The following is a 23,607-nucleotide window of genomic DNA, read 5'->3' as shown; positions in this document are numbered from 1 at the left end:
AGTCCTGCAGAGCCAGGCGCGATCACGTCACTACGTCACTACGTCCCGTACGGACCCGTGGAGAAGCCGGGGGACACGGGACCCTTTCTGAAGTGATGGGCTGAGCTGGCAGGAGCATCCCGCTTCCTTCCTGGAGTGCAGAGGAGGCGGTTGGCTGTGAGAACCCGGACAGAGGACACCACACACGGCGTCCCCAGCAGGACACGACGCTGACATCGCGACCCATAAACCACTTGCCCAGGCGTCCGGATGTAAGTCAATCAGTGAAGAGAGACCGGGCCTCCTTCTGCGCCCCTAGCCGACAGACGTGGCACTCTGGGTTTGGGAGGACACCAGCCTCAAGGGGGCGCTCGGCTGAGTCAGACCCAGAACGCAGCCGGCGGAGGCGCCCACGGACAGCACAATGAAAGGACTGATGTGCCAAACGCTGCTGGCCCCAACTCACGCGGAAAGGAGACAGCACGAACACAAGGGCTAGCGCTGCGCTACCAACCGGGGGCGGGGGGGGTGCAGCCCAGCTGCTGTCGGGCCAGGAGGCCAGTGGAGGGTCTCTGCGAGTTTCCAAGTACCTTTCCACATGCGTATTGCGATTCCTCTAGCGACATCCAATAAGAGGACTCTGCCGAAATCATCCGTCACCGCTGCCAGCGTGTTACATGGGGACAAACATATGCTTTCGCCATGGCGCCTAGAATCTGGAAGTCCAAATCTGTTATTTAGGAGAAAATAAGATCACATTCCAGCCTCAAAACATGGATACAACAACGAAACGCATGACTGAAAAAGACTGTCTTCACATACAGAAATATGAGCCTTACCCGGATGGACAGTAAATTAGTCACATGTGACATTTGCAATATAAAATATACACAAGAAAGAAAAACACAACCCTACATAGGCTTTCACCACAAAACCCACAGTTCCGTTTTTTCAGAGAACATCAGTCGTCATTCTGTATCTCCTGGATAAGAGGCAGGTCAAAGGAGACCATGCGCCCCTAGCCAGCGAAGTCTTAGGGTGCCTGGCTCCCACATGAGTGGCTCCGCCTGTTTTTCTTGTTTCTAATCTTTGCTCTTTGTTGACAGATAGCACTACTGCTGACACAATTTACCTGCTAAAGCAAGAATTTCCCTCTTTCTAAGCAGTTATGCCGAACTGCTACTTGCCTGTAATCAACTTTCCTTTTTTTTTCTTCTGGGAATCAAACTCAGGACCTTGAGCTTGCAGGGTGAGTGCTGTGCCGCTGAGCTATAGCTCCCACCCACCCTTCCCTTCTCTGAGACAGCCTCACTGTGGGGCAGGCTGGCCTTCAACTTTCAGTCCTCTGGGTGCTGGGCCTAACAGCATGCACCATGAGGACACCTGGGTATAATGAACCATTTTAGAACTGTAAAAGGTATAGAAAAAAGGACCAGGACATTCTAAGCTTTTGTTACATAAATTTGAGATACAAAGGGCCATTTGGCTAATTTCTTGATTGTTGAGTGACTTAGGAAATGTGAGATGTTATAACATTTTAAAATAAGATGTAAAAAACTCAAGATAAACATCAATGAATTTTATTAATAATGAGTAGGATTTCTACTGCTAAAGAGCATCTTTTAAACGAGGCAGGAGTACTTGTACTTTATATTAGATAGTAAGAAATGACTTAAAAACAAAACCAAGCAAAGAGCACGTCTCCCTCCATCCTGAAGACTCTCACAAATATTGTCACTGTAGTAAACAAGAAGGCACAACCCAAGGCTTGCAGAGAGCTTGGATACACGCTTTTTAAGTTTTTATAGCTTAGCGGAAAAACAGCTTTTTAAAAAGAAACTGAACAGCTAGCACCACCCCAACTTCCTGGCACCTTGGGCTACGTTTATGGATGTTGGCTACAGAGCAGCCTCAGATCCACCCGGCCGCACCCCGGGAGACGGCGGTGACCACACACAAGAACCACTCTTCCCGGGGATTCACACAGAGTTGGAAGGGACCCCATGCCAATGCGTCCAGCTTAGGACCTTTCTTTCGTCCTCCCCTTTTTATTTTCAGGGGGAGGGAGGTACTGGGTGGCACTGAACATGGGCCTTTCACTGAGTTATTTCTCTAGCCCTTCCATTTATCGATTTTTGTGGCACTGGGGATCAAACCTGGGCCTCCACACATGCTAGGCAGGTGCTCTACCACTGAGCTACACCTCCAGCCCGACCCACCTCTTCAGAGAGCGCTAGTAGGTGCTTACGGTAAAAATGGCCACATCGAAGAACTACTTAGCCCAGCACACATTCAGTGTGATGGGAGCTACGTTCCTTCCTTCCTGTTTTTTTTTTTATTTTCTTTGTGGTACTGGAGATGAACCTAAGGGTGCTCTACCAATTGGGCTGCATCTCCAGTCCTCCTATTTTTCACTCTGACAGGCTCTTGAGGAGCTTCTCAGGCTAGCCTTGAGCTTGCACTCCCCGCGCTTCAGCCTGCAGAGCAGCTGGGACGGGCGTGCTGCCTTGCAGGACATCCCTGAGGTCCTGAGTGGTGAGCAGCGGGACAGACTTGCCTTACAGCTAAAGGGGTAGCTGGCTCCACCTTCGGCTTTTGCTTCTGGACAGCCTCTTCTTCGTGCTTATTTTTCCAACCAAGCCAACCACTGAATAGGAAGGAAATTGAGAACATAACTAGGGCTTCGAGGGTTTACAGTTCAGGTGATCAAAATGTCAGTGAAAACCAAACCACACGCAAGTGAGCTAGTTTCTGGTTAGTTACCTGGCAGCATTAAATAAAGCGGAAGTGAGTTTACTTGCAACTGCGAGCGCAACATGAGATAATAACGGCTGTGTGCTCCCCTGAAAAACAGGATACGGAAGAGAGAAAAGTTAGAAGCTCACGAAGGAGTGAACCCCCCTTCCAAAGAAGACGCACTTTGGAGAAGCTGTAAAGCCCGCACTAGCAGTTCAGCTTCTTATTTCACCAGCAGTACAAGAAAGTTTCAACTCTCTTTAAATTGTAATTTAATTAAAATAAATGTTAAACTATCCCATTAAAATGACATTATTCTAGATGAGTTATGGGTTTCTTATATACACACAGCTGGCTCTTTTCCTTTTGTTTTAAAAGTACCTGTTTTTATAAAAGTAAAAAGCCAGTTTGGACCATCCTGAGAAGGCTGACTTTTAAGCGAGAAATAAGAACCGCCAAGTAACACCTAACTTCTGCCCATTTTAGAAGCAGTTCTCACCACCTACTTCAGCTGCAGTTGGCAGCGCGCTCGCCTTACAGCCCGCACCTGCTTGCTCCCTGGCGGGCTGACGCAACTAACTCCTGACTGCCGCGCTGCTGTCTAGCGGGAGCTCAGCTGTCAAAGGCAGCAGGGCTCCAGGAACACAAGTTTGCTTTTCCCTGGCTTCGGTCCCTTCAGACTACAAAGAAACCTAGAACTAACTAATTTTAGCTTCAACTGAAATGTGCAACATGAACTGCCCATCTGTCCAAGGCTACGGACGGAGTCCACAGCCGTGCGGGGGCTTCTGGGCGGTGAGTGACCGGCCTACCTCCAGTGCATAGAAGAAGCCAGTGAAGGGGTTGGCGCCCACAGTGACGTACTGCGACATGGCAGGCGGGCTGTTTTTGATTGCTGCGTTGAACCCACCTATGTTGGAGGCCGTCTTCATCTGATCAAAAGGGGACAGGGTCATAATACCTAGTGACGCCAGACATAAAAACACGTGATTAGAATGTCCTGAAAGGACATTCTCATTGTAGGTCACACTTCTACTTCAATGTGCTGTTTAGCTTTAGTTAAGACACAAGTCATGTCGAAAACTACAAAATCAACATTAAAATATTCATAAATATTAAAATTGTCATCTATAATTTTTCTACCTTATAAAATATTATAAAAACAAAATTTAAATATTAACTTTTTTTTGAGACAGGGTCCCACTATGCAGTTCAGGCTGGCCTTGAACTCACTTTGTAGCCCAGGCTAGCCTTGAACTTGCAACAATCCTCCTGCCTCAGCCTCCCGAGTGCCGGGATTACAGGCATGTACCACCACGCCCAGCGGTAAAATATTCACTTTTTGAACAGATACAAACTCAGAAGGTACAAGAAGTGTACAAAGCACCTCTATCGCCAGCCAGTTCACTTCTGGGAGGCAACAAGGAATGGTGCTTTGTGCCGCCTTCCAGGGAAGCTTCGGACACACAGAGCACCAGACACTGACATATCCCTCACTCCCTCTGCTTAATGAACTTGAAAGTCCCCATTCTCCCCAGGCCCTAGCTCCTTTCTGTGGACACCCCATAACCAGTGTGACCCACTCACAGACCACCAGGCTGTTTCCCATCCTTCTGCATGTATTTACACATGCATGAACACATATGCATATGCACGCGGCTATGGCTTGTGTCTAGATGTCCCGCCGAAGCCCCTTGCAGTCGTAGGTGGGCCTTCTTCAGGGTGGCTGATTTCTAGTTTTCTTTGTGATTTTTGGAAGTAGGGAGAAGAAGAACTCCTAAACCCAAACCTACCCAATGTGGCCTTCACTCTCCCTTCCACTGCAACTGTTCTCATCGGGAGCCAACAAGGAGCTCTACGCCGCTGAGCCCGGGGACCGTCTCCCTGGCATTCTCTGACACACCGCCCTGTGCCAGCCTCCAGACCTGTGCCCGTGCTCTGTCCTCCTGATGCCTCCATCTAATGCCAGCTCGTGCCCGCCGTCGCTCCCTGTCTGCCCACCCAGAGCTCTGCTTCCCCGTCCTTCTCACTTCCTCATGCGCTCCACCGCGCAGGCTCGAAGTTAGGAAACTGCTAGGCTTTCCCGTCTCTCGTTTTTTAAATTCATGAAGTACAAACAGATCTTGTCTCTCTCCACCTCTCCTGCTCCACCGCCCGGCCCTGCATAAACCTTCGTTGGCTCACTTTCACTGCCAGAGCCCTCATGCTGCTCTTGGAGGCCTTCAGTCTGCTCGGTGTCTCCAGCACCAGTGCTGTCCCTAGGACATAACGGGGGTCATCTGCCAAGTGGCCTCATTAGGCCTTGGCGTAAAGGCACACAGCTGTAGGCTGGGGACAAATGAACAGAATAACCATTTCTATTCAAGCACTGTCCCCAGCCAGTTTCAATGTTCCAAAGTTTAATTACCAGTGCAGGGAAGATACCCTGAACTGAACTCAACACTTTGGAATTTTGATGCCAGCATTTTCACGTTATCAGAAAAGTAAAGACACTGCGTGTGTGCCAAGGAAGGGTTTACTCCAGGGCATGAAGAACTCACGGCAGGCACCATGTAGTCCTGCTCTGGGGGCCTGTGTGCCACACACCTCCTGCTCTGCCCCTGGGCCAGTCTCCACGACTCATGCCAACTTCTGGTTGAACTCATACAACAAAAAGCCCCATCAGGCGATCCAAGAGAGAAGGGGCCAAGTCAGATGTTAATTTCCTGGTCCCCCCCGAGAGCCGGCGGGGCTCAAGACTGGAAGTTGCCCCGCTTTCCAGCCCTGGTTCCAAGTTCTGGCGCTGCCTGTGCCTGAGTCTCCTTCAACCTCGCTGTGGGGAACAGCTCGGCACTGTGAAGCTGGCCCTGAACTGTTCTTCGCTGGTTCTCCTGTGCCACGCTTTCACCAAAAGCGTTCTCCCAGTCATCTTACTTCACATGTGCCACCTGCCTTGACTAGGGCTCTGGCTGATGAGACGCACACCTGGAAAACCTGATGTGAAAAGCTCTTCATGATGCACTGTCATGGTTTGTGTCTGGATGTCCCCCAAAGCCTCATGCAGTCATGGGTGGGCTTCTAGAGTTTGTGATTGATCCATGGTCCAATGCTGGGATTTGGGGTATGAATGCTACACTCGCCCTGGAGCGGGCCGCCTGCATACAATACAAGGGAGGCAAAGAGGCTTGCTCTCTGCTGCTCCTCCATTTTTGCTCTTGCTGCGTTTGCTGTCTTCTTCAGCCATGAGCTGCTACCCTATGCCATGTGCCGCTCTGCCTTGGAGCCAGCTGAGTATGGACCGAAACCACCGCGAACTTGGAGCTACATACACCTTTCCTTCCTTAATTTTGGGCATTGAGAATTTTGTCCCAGCAATGAGAGAAAAGTAACCACACCCAGGAAAGAGTGGCACAATGCAAACCCGTGTGAGAATGTGTCACCCACATGTCTCTATGCGCACCGCACACACGTACACCCACACTGGAAAGTCTCGAGGCGAGGGTGGCCTCTGGATGGTAGGACCATGGGAATTTGCTCTTTGTACATTTGTGCACCATTTGAATTTTCAACCAGCATATAATGCATGAAGAGAAAACACACAGACACGCTTTTAAACAGCATTTTCTTCTGCTCCACCCCACTCTGACGGCCTGAACTCAGACGCCCATTACTTCTCACCAGGGTTATGAACTTGCCTTGCCAGGCCTGGCCCACCCCTCTAGCCACAACACTGCACCTAGTACCCCTCCAGCTGCGCTGTGGTGCTGCTGCTCTCTGCCTGGAAGACCTCAGCGCCTCAGTGTGGCTGGGAGAAGCTCTGAAGGGAAATCCAGAGATGCAGCTCCAACTGGAACACAAAGCCCTTAAGGTCGGACGCCTTCCATACGCCCGGCCCCGCACTCCCACTTGCGCCCATGCTCAAGCTGGTTAGGCGTCTTCTGTGCCCTTCTCTCAGCAACTCCTCATTGTTTCAACCTAACCATGCCTCCTCTTTGCCCGAGCGCCCACTGCTGGGCGTCCCTGTGCTCCTGCCCGGACATCCAGACACAAACCGAAACAGTGCCCCGTCAAGAGCCTTTCACATCAGGTGTTCCTGCTTGCTGCTATGTTCTGATGCCTGACACAAAGGCCTCCAGCACTGTTTGCAAGAACAAACCTGGTTTTAGCAGTCTTCTGCTGATTGGTTACATTTTACAAACATTACAGGGGCAAAAACCATCTGCAGAAAAATTAAGTCAAATAGGAAGCAACTTAAATACTGCTGCGAAGGCCAGGATTTAATAAAATTGCTACTACTACTTAAAGACTTGAGACTCTGGCGACCCGAGCCTGACGTGAACTCCGAAGTCTCACTACAGGAAGTACAGTTTTCACAGAAGGATGAACGTCCATTTCTCAGACATGGGCCGTCCAGTCCCGGAGTCCGCAGTGAAGCCCAGGACAACCTGCACAGGCAACGCTCACCAATACTAGCGTGGTCCACGATGCTGTCCACATCCTGCAGACCCCACTTCTTATAGGCCAAGGGTGGCGGCTGGATGCTCTCGGTGCCTGATGCTGCAGCTGCCAGAGACAAAAATCAGACCACTCATGATCACAACGGGCGAAACGAAGTTCCACAAGAATAACCAGGTATATAGTATTTGTTATTTTAAAGTTTCAACTAATAAAGAAGCTAACTAAGGAAATAAGGTATAGTGACATTGTTCATGGCACGGCAACAGACGTAAAATTGCCAGTATTTAAAAGGCTGCTTCAAGAGATTTTTGGAACATCCAGGTAATTACAGAACTATTAGCTGGGAATGGTGGGCATGTCTGTAATCCCAGCCCTGGGGAGGCTGAGGCAGGAGGATCACTGCAAATTCAAGGTCAGCCTGGGCTACAAAGTGAGTTCAAGGCTAGCCTGAACTGCATAATGAAATCCTGTCTCAGAAAGACAGAAAGAAAAAAAAGAAGAAGAAGACTACTAAAAATCCTAGAAGAGCACTAAAGATCAAGGTGAATTCAAACTGAACTTGATGCCAAACAACCAGTCTCTCACACTTCAGACAGTCAGGGAAACCCTCGAACAGCAACCGGGGCTGTGCTTGGTGGAAAGTGAGAAACCAGAGCAACAGACTTGGTCTCTGGCCTCAGCAACCACAGCTGGACGGGACAGACAGTGACAGTGCTGGGCACCTGTGCCCCGCCTCTGTCCCTCTCCCTGGTGAGAGGTGAGGGGAAAATCCGCCACTATCACCTCCGGCCATAAATTCACGCAAGGCCCCGTTCTCAGCAAAGTCCCCTGTTACAGAGAACACCGCTGAATGCTGACTGATGCTTCTGGGCTGTGAAGACAGCATGCTAATGAGGGAGAACATAACCCTTCAAATCAAATCCTGCAGATGTGACAAGAAGACCAAAACGGCAGTGTCCTAAATTGTGAAATAAATGTCACAACCATCTGTAGCTAACTCTGGAGGAACTCAGGACACTAAGTGGCTTCATTCCTTATTTCCTTGGAGACAAGATGACCACGTGGTCTTCTACATAACAAGTAAATGGGAATTTAAAACGAATGCAAAACTAAGTGGCTGACAATGCCAATTATAACAGAATTATCCATTTCTAGTTTGGTACTACAATTCTTTTTTTTCTCCGGTACCAGGAACCGAACTCACGACCTTGCGCTTGCCAGGCAGGCGCTTTTGCCACTGAGCTAAATCCCCAGCCCCGGTACTACAATTCTTACCTACAGAAAACTGGCAGTCTCTTTGGGCTTCATCAATGGTGACTATTTTAAATAAACGGTGACTAATTTAAATAAATGATGTTTATGGTAGGTTAAACTTAAGCAATTTAAAAGATTATGAATACAGGTATAAAATTCAAAAATGTTCTGACCTAGTATAAAAGCATATACTAGTAAAAAGAACTACATATCCAAACCTTCAGAATTTTATCAATCACAGCCTATGATGAACAGAAAAATTTCGTATTGCAATAGAAATGATACATTTTTCCCACCGAAGAAATCATTTATTTTGCATCTTACAGGTGATCCGGATTTAGAAATTTTTATGAAGTGACAAACCCATCCTAATGAGAGTGTTCATTTCAGGGAACTGTCTCAACGACTGAGGGGTTCAGCTAAGGGCCACCGAGGCTCCTCTACCAGTCCCAGGAAGAGAGGAAGCAAGCACTACCACTGGTACTTTTCAGGAGCTTGTCCTCTCTCCCTCGCATCTGAACATCTCTCAAACAGAGATCCTGAAAATCATTAATGGTGTTTTTCACTAGCATTATTATTTTTTTCTTTTTAGAGTCAAAATGACGTTGCGCCTCAGGGCCAGTGGCATCTTGAATTTGATGAAACACATTGTCCTCTTGCAAGGACGCAATGGGACTAGAATGTAAACCGTGAGGAGCAAGTAAGGGTGCACCCCTAACAGCGCAGCACCTGGGACACTCGTGAAGTTCAGGCCTCTCGCTTTCCTCACTTCGAGGGCTCCAGTCTGAGCACAGGCTGATGCTGATCTGTGCTGGGCTCTGCCTGGCCTGAGGGAAGCAAGCACCCGCACAGAGGACGCCTCGATGCTCGGTGGGGAGGGAGCAGCGTAGTCACAGGAGTGTGGTACCCATCCCGAAGGCTGCTGCCCAGTGAGGAATGTACCACATGCAGCCCAGTTCCCACCCGCTGCTGCTGTCTGCACAGCAGCAAGCCTGTCCCCTGCAAGGGTGCCCTGCGGAGCCGGAGCAGGAGGCCCGGGCTCCGGGCTGCCTTCCCCGCCACGACACCTGGAGTGTACTGGCCTCGCGGCCCTGCCTCTCGCTACGCAGCGCCCCCAGCGGGGCACTCTTGTGTTCACGGGCGAGTGAAGCCCCCCGCTCACTGGGAAGACTTGCTTAGTGCTGTAACCAGGTCACATTCAATCACACAACATCGTAACAAGTGAAATGTCTCTTGCCAAAAAGTACCTTTTGCTACCTGGTTTCGACAGGCACGAAGAGACTGAAAAAGGCTGAATCCATCAATGGTCACAATGGCCGCTGGGTATAAGATACTCAATTCTTCATTCTATTAAAGAAGTAAGCAAGGGGAAAACGATACATTTTTCTTATGTAAATTTGGAAAGTAAGTAATTTTTAAAATACCCGATTGACATCATGAATAACATAAAGTAAAATACTGTGCACGTCCAATACCAAAGCAGTATCAGGCAGAAGAACAACAAAAACAAAATCAAAAATTAATTCCAGAATGCCTCTGCCGAAGACTTAAAATTCTTCTCTAACAGGAGCTTTTGGACGTGGTAGGAAAATGGTCCTTTCCACATAGTGGAAAACTAACGAAAAATTTTTCAGTATCATAAAAATGAAATACAGTCACTGCACAGATACAAGCACAACGTAACAAGAAGAAAGCGCACCTGAGGCCTAGACACACCCCAAGCACACCCCACATGTACTCACACACGCAGACATGGACCATACCACGCTGTACTCTGCAACAGGCTTTGTTACCAATAATGCCGACGCTGTGCTCCCACATAAGTAAATAAGCAAACCATTACCTTCCCTAGAGCTACAGAGGAATCCCTGGAGAGTCCTCTTTTTTGAGACTGGGTTGCCCTGTGTTGCCCAGGCTGGCTTTAAACTCCTGCGCTCCAGCAATCCTCCTGCCTCAGCCTCTCCAGCAAGGGCAAATATACACCAGCGTGCCAGGCTCTGTACCTAATTTTACGCAACCAATGCTTCCTGGCGGACATTCACTTGGCCTCTGCTTCTCCACCTGCTTTCTGCGACCCCACACAGCGGCGCCCCTTCACGAGCCGCGGTGGACGGAACCGCTCTCCTGGTGAAGGTGCCGCAGCACTTCCGCCTGCACCTGGAGCGTGAGCGGGCGCAGGCCGCCCATAGGTCTGTCGTGTGCTGCCCCTGACGCCTCTGCCCTCCGCAGGGAGGTGCTGACACTTCGCGCCCCGCAGCGTGCCCGTCTCCTCCTTCCAATCCTCCCCGCAGCCTGTGCCTGCTCAGGCCTCAGCTCAGAGTGCCCCCCAAGGCACGCCATCTCCACAGCAGCCCGCCCTCCTCCACCTGGCTCTCTCCAGCTGTGTGCTGCAGCTGCCCCCAGCAGCCCGCGTGGGCCCTGACGGCAGGGAGCCTGAGTGTGGCCCGTCCCGAGAATCTCCAGGGCTTGCCATTGGACGGGACAAGTTGAGTGTGGATGAATGGGTTTATTTCATGATTATAAACATCACTGCAAAAAGTGTTCTTCTGTCTCCAGCTTTGTACCTCAGCAGGGCGTTACTTCAGTAGTTCAATGAAATTCCTTCAAGTGAGTCTGCGGGGTCACAGAATAGTCGCAATTTTCACTTTCCGTATTACTGTTACGCAGACTGCAGCACTCAGCAGTTTATACTCCCCCAAGAGCATGGCAGTGCCTATTTCTCCTATCACCACCACCAGTTTGGGGGTCTCTAGCTTTGCCAACGTGGCAGGTGACAAAGGGTCTCGCTGTACGCTTCTCACACTTAACTATGAAGGTGCTACACTTTCTCACACGCATTGGGGCCGATTACGTTCCCTGGGGTCTCCCTGCCCTTCCTCTAGGCTGCTGGCTGTTTCTACTTGAAAGGAGACTCTGCACCACGAGAAGCAGCACCGGGCATGGAGCCGGTGAGCGTGCTCACTTGTGTGTGCAGGGATGGGGCCTCCTCACTGGCTGATCAGCCTCAGGACAGAAAGGTCCTAACCACCCAGACCAGAGGGCTTCCCTAGCAAACACGACACAGACACAGCGGCCCCAAGCCTGCGGGCACCGTGCCAGAGGACAGGAGATTCTTGTGCAGAGGGGACAGGGCTGACACTGCAGAAACGGAGCCTCTCCTAGGAGCCTGCCCTGCAGCGACTCGAGCTCACCCTGACTGCACCTCGGCTCAAACCGAGGAGGAGGAGGAGGACGATGAAGATGCCTGTGGCCTGGGCTGGACCTGGACTGAGGGGAAGCAGGCCAGCAGGACGCTCTTGACAGATGCGCCAAGGCCCAGGCCAGGTCCCAGGGTTCCCACGGCGCACAGAGCCACATGAAGGCTTTCTTGTCCACGTGTCATGAGAAAGCTTTCGCTACTGGTGATTCTCTTGGCTTGTACAGCAAATAACAAGCAAATATTTCAGAGTCAAGTGATTTTTCCACCAATGACGTGAGCAGGCCTAGAGGCCGAAGGGACCTTCATGCCCCAGTGGATGTGCGGCACACGCAAAGTGTCTTGAGAGGTCTCCTGAATTCAAACCTCACCTTAGGGTTACCTGTTCCCTCTGTGCTGCCTCCTCTCTCCTCAGGACAAACACCACTAAGACTTCAGTCCTCAACCTGCAGCTCTCCCGTCCCCACCCTTCACCCGGAAGAACCCAGGGCCTCGACTTCCAGCATCGGCTCCAGTCTGGCCGCTGCGCCCACGCAGCGGCTCTGCATCCTGACCGCATGCTCACATGGTCATGTTATTTCCTCCCCTGCGCGGAGCTCCGCACCCCAAACCACGTGCAGTAACCTTTACTTAGTCCCCTTCCCACTCTGCCAGTCCGCCCTTGACCCACTTGCCTTTAACATGCCGCATTCTGAGGCGACAGCCACGTCCCGCTGACCGCTCCTTCAGTGTGACTTTTGTTCTTGTCCTCTCCCTGCCCACACCGCTGGAGATGAGATAGAGGCCCAGGCGGCCAGCTGCCCTGCGACCAGCTCACCTGAAGAAAGGGTCTCTCACCTCAGCTCCTCCCGCTCGCGGACCCTAGGGAGCTCCTCTCCTCTCCGATCGTTCCTGTTTCTATGACGTCTGGCCGCTCTGCCTACTCACGGGCCTCCCTGCTCTCTGACGTAGGGGTCTTCGCTGAAGCGCACATATTTCTGTACCTGGGTCTTCTCTCATTTTTCCCTTGATTACCTGATTACTTTCCCCTCTTTTTCCACTACCTAATTAATTAAATTCTTGTCCATTACTCCAGGCTTAAGTGAAATCTCATCTTTTTCATGAAACTTTCTTAGTCCTAACTGAGCTCCCCCTTCTCTAATGTGTACAGAATTTATTCTGTCCATGTAAATTAGCAAGCAGGTATTCCTACACCACTAACTCACTCACAGGTATTAAGAGATATTAAGCTAGTTTCTCTTAAGAAATACACAATCTTATTCTATAGCTGCAGGCCAGCTATCATGCGATTTCAGTCTCCTGTGCACACAGCACATGCAACCATTCACTGGAACCTTCTGGAATCCAGGAAGCACAAGAAAGGGAGGCGCAGTGGACAGCTTTGACTGTGGACGCTGCACACCGAGGGGCGGCCCTGCGCTGCACTTAACCTTCTGAGGCTGTGCTGTAGCTAGAAGCTCACAAAGCATCCAGGCAGACGCACAAGCCTCACATACTGAGTGGCATTATTTTCACAGTCATATTTTTCAATAAATACATTTTTTCATAATACACAAAAACACTTTTTTGAGAAACAGTTAAGTACAGAGTACTGTACTAGTACTACTAATGGTAAGATCAGAACTTAACTTTTGCTAAGGTAAACTTGACTTCTAGGTCAAAATAGAAAGAAATAAGCTACAGAGCACACATGTCTGCTTTGTTAGAGTCTGAAACTAAGAAACTTGCACCGCCGCCCGTTTGTTCACGCTACCTGCTCAGTCACGCCGGGGTGCCGGGGGATCTCGTAGGTCCTGCACTTCAGCTGCAGCACCGTGTCCTCGTTCAGCAGCTGTGCGAGCAGGAGCACGCCGTTCTAGGGGAAGCACAGAGAGGTGCCCGCCGCGGCTTTCTCCCCGAACCTGCGCAGGACACCAGGGGGGCACTGTCCTGGCATCCTCTGCGGGACCAGTTCTTTCAGAACCAGCTTTGCTTCTCTGACTTTTCCACCAGAAGGTCCAGTCTGTCCTGGCCGCCACCCCCTCAAGCATCACAGACACATCTCCAAGGGAGAAAACTAAGTCACAGCCAGCAAAGGCGGACACAGAGGTACTGCAGTCAACTGGCTTTGTAACTGCTGAAAACTCAACTTACCTCGGTATAGAAGCGCACATAGCCTGAAGTAAAACCCACCACGATGCAGGTCCAGTCAGGACGCCCAGTGGAACTCCTGTCACAAACAAAACCCATGACCTCACCAACTCGCACACCAGTGCAGAGCAAACAGAAAGCCTGCGCTCACCCTCACCTCTTCTGGCTCGCCAGTGGGATGCACAGAGCACTTGTCACCAATTCCCTAAGGACAAAAGCAGAATGAAAATCAAAATCCTATGCCTAACCGGTGAACTTAGCAATTCCTTTTATTTCTCTATAGTCTGGTGGTAAATGGAAGTAAGGGGTCAGTTCTATTTGATGTATAAGCAAAAATACAGTAACACTGCACCATAAAGTTTATCCACACAAGCTGTAATATATTCATTTTCAAGTTAACAAAAACAGTATTCACTTTTTGTCTCAAAAAAGCATGAAAGAGAGCCAAGTGTGGTGGTGCATGCCTGTAATGCCAGCACTCAGGAGGCTGAGGCAGGAGGATCACTGTGAGTTTGAGGCTACTCTGGGCTACACACTGAGTCCAGGTCAGCCTGAACTACATAGTGAGACCCTGTCTCAAACAAAAAAAAAAAAGCATGAAAAAAAGCAAAATTTTACTTACACAACTGACTGTATCAGAAACTATATCTCAAATGATCAAGTAAGAATGCCAGCCTCCTCCTTGCTGAGGCCGGGGATGGCAGAGGGCAGGAGGAAGGAGTGGTCACATTACATGCAGATGGTTCTTCTGTGGGACGTGGGTATATATTTATATTTTCCCCAGTACTCAGGATTGAACCAGGACCTTGCACACAACAGACAAACACTCTAACCCTGAGCTCCACCCCCAATGGATGTGTTCCTTTAGGGATGCTACACTTCAGCTAGCTGGTTTCTTCTTGTATATTTTGTAGAACTACCCTTTTAATCATTTTTCTAAGTAGCTGTTAGCACTGACACTACCTAAAAGAAGATGTTTTCCCCTTGCTATGTAGACTTGAAATGCTGTCAGGAGCTCAGAGACTAAGCCTTAAAATCCACACAGCCACTACTGCCTGGTGCTCGTTTAAGCTGTCCAACCTGAGGAAGCCATCAGCACCCCGCTCCACCCATCACGAGGAAGTCCCTGCACTGTATGAATCCTGGTTTTTTTTAAAGTAACACGTTTGCTGTTCATTTACAACAAGACATTTTAATTTGCTTAAAATGCTTTGATAAAATGAAAACTACTGCATCTCTTGACAATAGTGGAAAACATTTCACTCTCTCCAGCGTGCCAGGCGCTACAGGTACTTCTGCTCGACATCTTTCCTCTGGATCGAGTCTGAAGGGCCTCCCTACTCGTTCTCAGCAGCGTCTCGGCACGAAGATTTAACCAAACGCTGCTCTTGGCCCAAGGTTCCAGGCTAGCAGCCCCATAGGGTGACCCCTCCAGAGAGCTGGGTTTCAGGAGTTTCTCTGGGTCAGCAGGGAACTCAGTGCACTGCCTCGCCTGTCTGGATACCTGTGAGCACTCCGTGTGGCACAAGTCCGAAACTAGCCAAACAGGACAAGCACCCTCGGCTCTTTGGATGACTAAATTTAACTGCAGAGAACGGAGGGAAAAGACAGGGTGTGAAAAGGGTTTTATAGGGTTTTCTCTGAACTCTACTCTTCTTTACATTGGACTTAATAAATCACATAAGTAGAACTTGCTGTCCAAACCGTTCTTTACAACCTTTGGTTGGGATGCACATTTATTTAAATAATTCCACGTGATAAAACTTAACAGATTCAGTTACAAGTCAGTTTCACTTATGTATTTAATTCACAGAAAAACAGATTAACTGGCACCTACCCTTCTTCAGCACTTAAAGCGCCACTCCAAGCAACGGCAAACTGCATTTCTTCCTTTCCTTTATCACTCTGTTTCCATTTTGCTGAAAAAATAATCAAGATACCACATAAAACACCCTTATAGTACACGGAGACAGTAATTTATACATTTTGCTCTTTCCCTTTAGAAGGATGAGTATAGAACTTAATAGTTCTGTATTAACTGACTTGGGTGTTTTTTACAGGTAAATAAAGATAAGACTTAATTTTTTAGAGATTTTATAGTATCACCCGGTCTCTTAGCCTTTGGTCATCGTTCTCTCAATTAAACTCATACAACGTTTTCATAGTACTTGCAGAATAAGGTTTTTAATTCCGATGCACCACCCTACCTATTTTATCTATAAGATCACTTCTATCCTCAGAGAGCAGAAGAAATTTTCTGTGGCACTGTGCTACTGGGGATGGATTTGCTCGGACTATCCCCAAGCCGTTTTATATGTGGCCCTGTCCTGACCATACTCCAACATATGCCCAGGCCATAAATTTCACCTTCAACACAAACTTCCTCAGCTGAGAACTTCTGTCCAAATAAAAGCCTACAGCAGTGTGGGTTCTCAGATCCTGGCTGAAGTCACTCCACTCACCAAAGAGGTCTGTCCCACCCTGCAGGGTAAATGTAACCACCGTGTACTACAAACGCGCACTAATAAAAACAAAAATTGAAAAAAAGGAGGGCCTGTGGCCTTGTCCTTTGCAAGAACAGGAAAACGCCCAGTACTTTGTGAAGCGCCACAGAACAGTGCTCAAGGGCTCAAGTGCTGTAAGTCAAAGGAGGAAATGGAGTGAGGGAGAAGAAGGGGGAGGAGGAAATACAAGTGATCTAAAGCCTGCAGGCGCCACTGTGTAACATGTACAGTGCAAACGATGCCTTTTCTCTCCATCCGATCACTTTTCGGCTCTGGTCTGTGCATGAAAACAAAGGTCCTCCCAAGACAACACGTTACTCACGCACTAGAAATACAGCTTTCTGTTCCCGCGCTATGACCATAAGATCACTGTTTGGAGACAGGGATAAAACACAGTCCTGAAGCCAGGAAGTTTTCTGTGTCTTGCAAGCGCTTCCTTCTTCTTCCTGTGGTAAAAGTGTAATTACTACAAATAGAAAAATACATAAGGTTTCAACTTGACTTGCCTGCCTTCAGACCAGTGGAGAGAAAGGGAAAATGAATTCTCTTTTTTTTGTTGGTCAGTTTTTTGGGGGTCTCAATTCTTTTTATAGAGTTTTATTTTAATTAATTAATTTATTTATTTATTTGTCTTTTTGACAGAGTGTCTCGCAGTTCAGCTGGCCTTTGTAGCCTAGGCTGGCCTCGAACTAGCGACGATCCTCCTGTCCCAGCCTCCCGAGTACGGGGATTACAGGCGTGTGCCACCATGCCTGCCCTTTCACAGAGTTCTATATGTCTTATCCAAACATATCAAAGACGACTAACAAAATAAAATGTTATAAACGAATCTCAGCTTTGAATATGAATACAGCAAATGTAAACATAAATAGGCAGGGCATCAGAAGAGTGTTACTTAGGGCTCACCCCAGGAGTGATTCGGCATGGTAAGTAACTCTCTCTGCAGGGACGGCCAGAGTACCCTCAGCTGGATGAAGAGGAAAGCACCACCGGGTGACCGCACGGTTGTAGGATCCACAAAAATTTGTGAAGCTTCTTGCTTTTTATTTGACCTGTACAATGTTATTTTCTAATTTCATACTTACTACACCAGGAAACCCCATGGTTAAAATTTGAACAGCAGAAATAGGTCTTCTTTGGAAAACCCCATGTCCCTATACATTAGCTACCAGGCTGTCCACTCTAAAGACAACCGATGTGGCTCCTCATTCTCGTATTTCCAGAGATGCTCTATGTGTACACAAGTGAACACTTCATCCTCCGCTCACAAGCTGGCATCATGATACACACATACTCTACCTATTTGCTTTTTTTTTTTGTCTTTTTGAGACAGGGTTTCACTGTGCAATTTGGACTGGCCTTGAACTCACTTTGTAGCTGAGGCTGGCCTCAAACTCACAGTGATCCTCCTGCCTCAGCCTCCTTAGTGCTGGGATTACAGGCGTGTACCACCACACCTCGCCTTAACTATTTGCATTTTTCTCTTAACATATACCCCAGACTTCATTCCACAGCTGGCTTCTTTATTTTTTTTTAATAGCTGCACTGTTCCATGTTTCAGATCCTTCAACTTTACCTACTTCCTCCTGATGGGCATTTGTGTTGTCATCTTCTGCTGTGACAGACCACCCTGCAGTGAGTAACCTCAGGAGTTTGGCAGTGTACCTCCCTGGGGACACTGCAGTAAGGAGAGTTTCTAGGAGACAGCTGGGTCACAGGGAACGTGCCTCAATAAGCTGCTGATGTTCTCAAATTGTGCTCCGCACACACTGTATTCATATGCAAGTTTGGAAAGTGCTTGCTTTCCCACACGTTTCGAGAGACACGTTAACTCTGGTGTTTCCGTTTTTACTTGTGTTAGTACAGGTCTGCAGTACGTAACGACCACCTCCTTGTGAGGTGCTGGTGCGTGTACATCACACACATCAATGCTCTTCTCATCCTCGTCCCCTCCTCTCTCCCTACCATGCAATCTTTATGCCTGTGAGTCTAATTTATTTCACGTTATGGCTGAAGGTACACCGTTTCCTACATGTGACTCAAGTTTATCTTTATGGTAGAGCAATACTCCAATGTGAAAGTTGCTTTTTTTTCAGTCTTTTTGAGACAGGGTCTCCTTATGCAGTTCAGGCTGGTCTTGAGCTCACTTTGTAGCCCAGGCTAGTCTTGAGCTCACTTTGTAGCCCAGGCTGGTCTTGAACTTGCAACGATCCTCCTGCCCCAGCCTCCCGAGTACTGGAGGTACAGAAGTGCACCACTATGCCCGGCCTAAGAAAGGTATTTTAACTCCTGCTCTTTGTCAATCCAATAAATAAATAGGGATCTCTCTCTCCTGCTCACTTGCTCTTTGTCTTGGAATTTAAAGAAAAGTGATACCTCAGTATACTTTTAAATTGCATTTCTCTTATGAATGAGAATAGGTATTTTCTCAAATGCTTAACAAATTTTCTCATTTGCATAAAAATTGTGTAAATTTCCTATGAACAAGTGGCTGCTCTCCTTTGTAGGTTCCTACTGGGTCGCTGCTCTTTGATTAATTACTGTATATTCTCCTTACACGGAACCGGGGTGTAGCTAAACAGCACAGTGCCTGCCTGGCAAGTGCAAGGTCCCGAGTTCAATTCCCGGTAACAAAAAAACAAAACACACTCTCCTTACACAGAAGAAAACGTGGTCCTTTTTGCAAGAGTTGCAAATAGTTTTTCCCAACGTACTATGTGGTGGCTTGTTTTTTTTACTGTGAAGCAGTAATTTTTTACTGTGAAGTAGCTAGATCACTGACTTGTTCTCTTACAGGGTCTAAGTTTTATGTCATGAAGATCCCTACCCTGCTCAGCCTCATCTAGTATCTTTTAGATTGAATTATTCAAGTGGGAAGAGAGGCAAGAGTTGTTAAGGCTGCTTTCATTGTTTTAAAAAAATTATAGTTTTATGCTCTTTAAAAATTTTTCATATGCATGCATTACTAACATTGACAAAATTTAAGAGATTTTAAAAACAGAAAGTCATCCTAGTCAGAAACATTCCAATAGCATTTCTAGAGAAGATAAATAATTCTTGCTGAGATACCATCAGAGAAATGTGTAAAGGACAAATAAAATATGGCTTACAGGAAAGCTGTAGGAATATCTCCAAGTAACCCTGAAACCTCTGGAAATCCAAGCAACTCCTTTTCCTTTAGAAAAAACAGTAGAAATGAACAGACTTAGGACCTTCTTTTTCTCTTTTCAAACAAGGTGAGCTAAAGAGGCTGCACTCTACCATCTCCCAAAAGACAGGAAGAGAAGAGTAATATTGGTAAAATCTCACTTATTCAAATTCCACTTTTTAGGAATTTTGCCTCTAGCTTGGTGTTTTTAAAATGTTATTTTACACAGAAAAATTAGAGAGGAAGTTATCCCCTAAGGATAAAAGTTAGCTATGGTTGCATTTCTTCCTGAGCCAGCTTCTGCTGCAGGAGAGTCTGTGCTAACCCAACACAGCACCCGAGATTCCCCCAGGGGCAGCCCTCTCTGTGGTCCCCCTCCAGGGCCGGTGCGGGACCTTTCAGGCAAGCAGGGCCCCACCTTCAGGCAGCAGTCCCAAAACAGCAGAAATCACACAGGAATATTACTTAGGTATTGCATTAGACCAAAAAAAAGTAGCAGTGTCTAAACACCTTTAATTGCTCCCTTTTATCCTCTAACTTCCATTTCACTGCAATAAAAAAAGAATCAAAGTAATGCTCCAGAAAACGAATACCATACTGACTTAGGCAAATTCTACAAAAAATAATTGTAAAAACCAATTGAGCATCTACACAAATGGGTTTCTTTTATCATATTTCCAAGATTATGTTCAAAGAGTAAATGCTGAAAATATTCTAAAACTCATTTTTCAATAAAAACATCATTTCCATGTTTCTGGCCTGTGTCTTCACAATAATGTCACTGACAGGAATGAGATCTGTCAAAGAATTTCAAAGATGTGAGGCACTTAGAGACCAGCTGGTCCAAAGCCTCACAATGTCACAGACTCTCTCGAGGTCAGGGCTATGTATGCACCCAGCCGCTCTGAGAACAGAGGAGCCTGACTTTTAACCTGGTGGTCTTTTTGGTCTATGCCCTGCTCCTCGGAGGACGCAGGAGCCTGCTAGGAGAAGGCTGCCTCTGCCTGGGGTTGGCCCCTAGTCCCAAAGTCCACGAAAAGCCTTTTCTCAAAGTGGTCTGCTTGATTACTGACACTTCCTTTCTGCAGCTCTTCAGCTGACTTCGCTGGAAAATAACCAGCTAACCACGGGGGCAGCACATTCTTGAGTGTCTCCTTTAAAGACATCTGTCCTCTTTTCTGCATTTCCCTATGGAGCCCCAGTTCCCCTGGCAGCTGCATCCTACTCCTTCACCTTCCTTCACACTGACCGCAGTTCGAAGGTACTGCTCTCTGTTGCTTATTCCACCTGTGACTGCGTTTCTCCCGCACGGTCCTGTCCCAGTACCGCAGCTTCTCAGTGACTTAGCTCACAGCTGCTGCCACCAACACAGAACATCTCGTCGGCTAAGCCAGTGCTTCTAGCCCGGGGCACCTGCTCCCCCGCGACACTGAGCACTGCTGGGCAGAGGCTGAGGACGCCCTCCGGATGCTGCAGTGACACCCCCACCAGACCGAGTCCCCACCCAGCCTGGCCCGCTGGAGTGCCGAGGTGGAGAGAGCCCGAAACTCTCGCCCCTGCTCTCAAGTTTCTCGGTTTCTCCTACAGCGTGTCTGACCTTTTCAGCTGACAGGTTCTCCACAGTGTCAGTCAGTCCTTCAGTGCTTAAAGGAAGGTCCTCCTCCATGGCTCTCTTCGGAGGCCAGCTGAGCAGTATTCACTACACAATTGCCCTTCTACGGGGTCACTTCCATCCACCACATGGCCACACAGCTGCATGAGCCTGGGCTGCAGGCGCGCCACTCGACCTCTGCCTGGCTGGGTGACCAACTCACCCTCACTGGGAGGCCTCTATCTCTGAGGCTGGAAGTGGGGTTGAACTTCTCACCACTCCCTGAATCCTGACCCACAGCAGCAGGCGCTGTGCGTGGTGACTCCAGCCCCGCAGCAGTGGGAGTGCAGAGATGAGATGTCAGCTCCACAGTCTACGATGAAAGTGACACAGAAGGCAAACTGCACAGGCGGCCCGACGCCGGCCTTCACAGCCTTGCCGCTCCTTCCCAACAGGGGACGCTGTCCTAACAGCCCACTGCGGGGCAGAGGAGAGCTCGGAGAATGAAATTACACAGTCCCTCTCTCTCTCTCTCTCTCTCTCTCTCTCTCACATACATACATACATACACACACACACACACACACACACACACACACACGTGCACGGCCGACCACAGTGGTTCACTGCAAACCTCACCCGAGTCACCAGTGCCATCCTGCCTCCCTCGTTGGAGACGAACAGACCCAGGCCCAGTCAGGGTCGGGCACTTGATGAGCATGAGGTCTCTTCGTCACGAGAAGAGACCTTGCCTTCCAAACGTGCCAAACTGCTGGGGCACAAATAAGAGCGCACAGCAGTCCGGGACACGAACTTCTCCGCCCCTTCCTTGTCTGCCTTTGCATATTCACTGCCGCTCTCTTCATGTACCCAGGGATTTCCTCCTCCTTTTTGAGGATTTATTGAAAGAAATTTGATTTGCCTAAGATGATTTCTTCCACCTGTACCTCCACTATTTTTCTGCTTTAAATTTACTTTACAATATGGTAAAGGCGCTCTGGTTGGGGCAAACTAGGCAAGCCTATGGGGAACAACACAAGTCTACCTCTGTTTATAATTTTAAGGGTACTACCTAGTTCAGGTTATTGTCACTGGAGGCTTTTTGTCTTGCTGAATCTGACATACCGATCATGCGTCTTAGTCACAGGGACACAGCTCAGTGCACAGGGCGGGGTGCAGCTGACATATAAACCAAGAATTAAAATGTGGATCTGCCTGGACCAGCTCCTTGTCAGCTGTTCAGGGGAGCCTCGGGGCGGGGCAGAACAACTCCGTGAAATGTCAGTGTAGTGCACAAGGAGGCCGCTCCAGGTGGGGTCAGGGAGCCAGCACCACCCTCACAACCACACACCATGGAAGCTCGGGCAGGCACAGGGCGGCATGGGACAGAGCTGCAAGCCTGACACACAGCAGCCACGTTTGGTGGCTGGCGAGGTGCGGGCACACCCTTCTATTCTGTACCATAAGGACATCTGCCTACCAATTAGGTTTCTGGAAAACCTCCCTGAGACAATGGGGCCCATGGTTACTGAGAATGCTCCCTTGAAGCTGACGATCCTAAAATAACACCAACTGACAAGTGCTTAATTTCCCAAGTGAGGCATGAAATTTAAAAACGAAAAAGAAAAAACCCCGCCTCACCATTTAAGGTGCCACACCAGTAGCTCAGTTTTTCACAACAGCTAGCAGCTAGTTACTCAAGTAAATAAGAAACACATCCACATCTGCAAAACCTAACCCCGGCTGGGGAGGGGAGAGAGCCCTTGCAACTCTGCGGTGCAGCCGACTCGCCAAGGCTTTTTCTTTGAATGAAGACCCGTAACAGATTTTCTTAATCTGCACAAGCGTGGAAGCCACCACTGTGAATTACGAAAAGGATTCTCACTAAACACCTGGGGTTATACCATACACTTAGCCCACAAATCTGTCAAGTGCTTATTGTTTTGCAGCGTATATGAGATGGGGAAATTGCAGTAGTGTAACCAGCCTTTCAATTACAGCTGGCTCCCACCGGGGCTGGTAATGCTCGCTTGGTAAACAGAGCCGCAAATGTTTTGGGGCATCAGCTCTTGCAGTGATCACCCACAGAAGTAGCTGGAGTAGATGTACAAAGCTTTCAACTTTACAACAGTGAGCTCACCATTTACAGTGTATGCTGTTCCTGTCATTGTGTTAACTCTGAAAGGTATTTACTCATTACAGTGAAATCCAATGTGATGAAGGGGCTGTCAGCACATTCAGTGAGATCCTTGGTAGGTTATCACCTACGTCATGGAAATAAAATGCTCATCTAGACTTTTACAGTGAAAGACACGAATGCTTCAGCAATCTTGAAACACAAAAAGAAAGCAAACAATGACTAGGATTTCTTTTTTCCTCCCAGTCTGTTAATAACATATGGAATGCCCAAAGTTTTCTAAGTTTCTTTTTTTGGCGGGGGTGGGGGGGTTAGCAGGACATTTTTATTATCAAACAAAATTGTCTGCAAAGTGACACTGCATGAAACAGAAAAAAGCACAGATGGGGAAGCGATTAGTGTCCAGACCAACCCCTACAGTTTGCTCAAATACTGCATGTGAAGGGAAGCACTAGCTAGGCTATTTTCCAGATCACAGTTTGAAAGTCTCAAATG

At 48.3% G+C, this 23,607-nt stretch overlaps 1 protein-coding gene across 3 annotated transcripts in view; it reads right to left on the bottom strand.

Moving 5' to 3' along the window:
• Positions 1 to 23,607, bottom strand: part of Rab3gap2 (RAB3 GTPase activating protein subunit 2 (non-catalytic)) — a 72,200-nt gene that overhangs the window by 27,683 nt on the left and 20,910 nt on the right. For all 3 annotated transcript variants that reach the window (XM_005409268.2, XM_005409267.2, XM_005409269.2), the window contains exons 3-13: positions 16,559 to 16,682; positions 15,570 to 15,651; positions 13,890 to 13,937; positions 13,736 to 13,811; positions 13,356 to 13,457; positions 9,654 to 9,753; positions 7,159 to 7,257; positions 3,528 to 3,676; positions 2,743 to 2,822; positions 2,537 to 2,626; positions 570 to 709 (exon numbers count right to left, since the gene is read on the bottom strand). In XM_005409268.2, coding sequence (XP_005409325.1) covers positions 570 to 709; positions 2,537 to 2,626; positions 2,743 to 2,822; positions 3,528 to 3,676; positions 7,159 to 7,257; positions 9,654 to 9,753; positions 13,356 to 13,457; positions 13,736 to 13,811; positions 13,890 to 13,937; positions 15,570 to 15,651; positions 16,559 to 16,682 — 1,090 coding nt within the window. The remainder of the gene's footprint in view (positions 1 to 569; positions 710 to 2,536; positions 2,627 to 2,742; positions 2,823 to 3,527; positions 3,677 to 7,158; positions 7,258 to 9,653; positions 9,754 to 13,355; positions 13,458 to 13,735; positions 13,812 to 13,889; positions 13,938 to 15,569; positions 15,652 to 16,558; positions 16,683 to 23,607) is intronic.

The sequence above is a fragment of the Chinchilla lanigera genome, unplaced genomic scaffold (assembly GCF_000276665.1).
Source record: "Chinchilla lanigera isolate Chin_1 unplaced genomic scaffold, ChiLan1.0 scaffold00119, whole genome shotgun sequence".
Taxonomy (NCBI): Eukaryota; Metazoa; Chordata; class Mammalia; order Rodentia; family Chinchillidae; genus Chinchilla; species Chinchilla lanigera.
The sequence above is the reverse complement of the archived record's forward strand: the minus strand, read 5'-3'. Positions and strand labels throughout refer to the sequence as shown.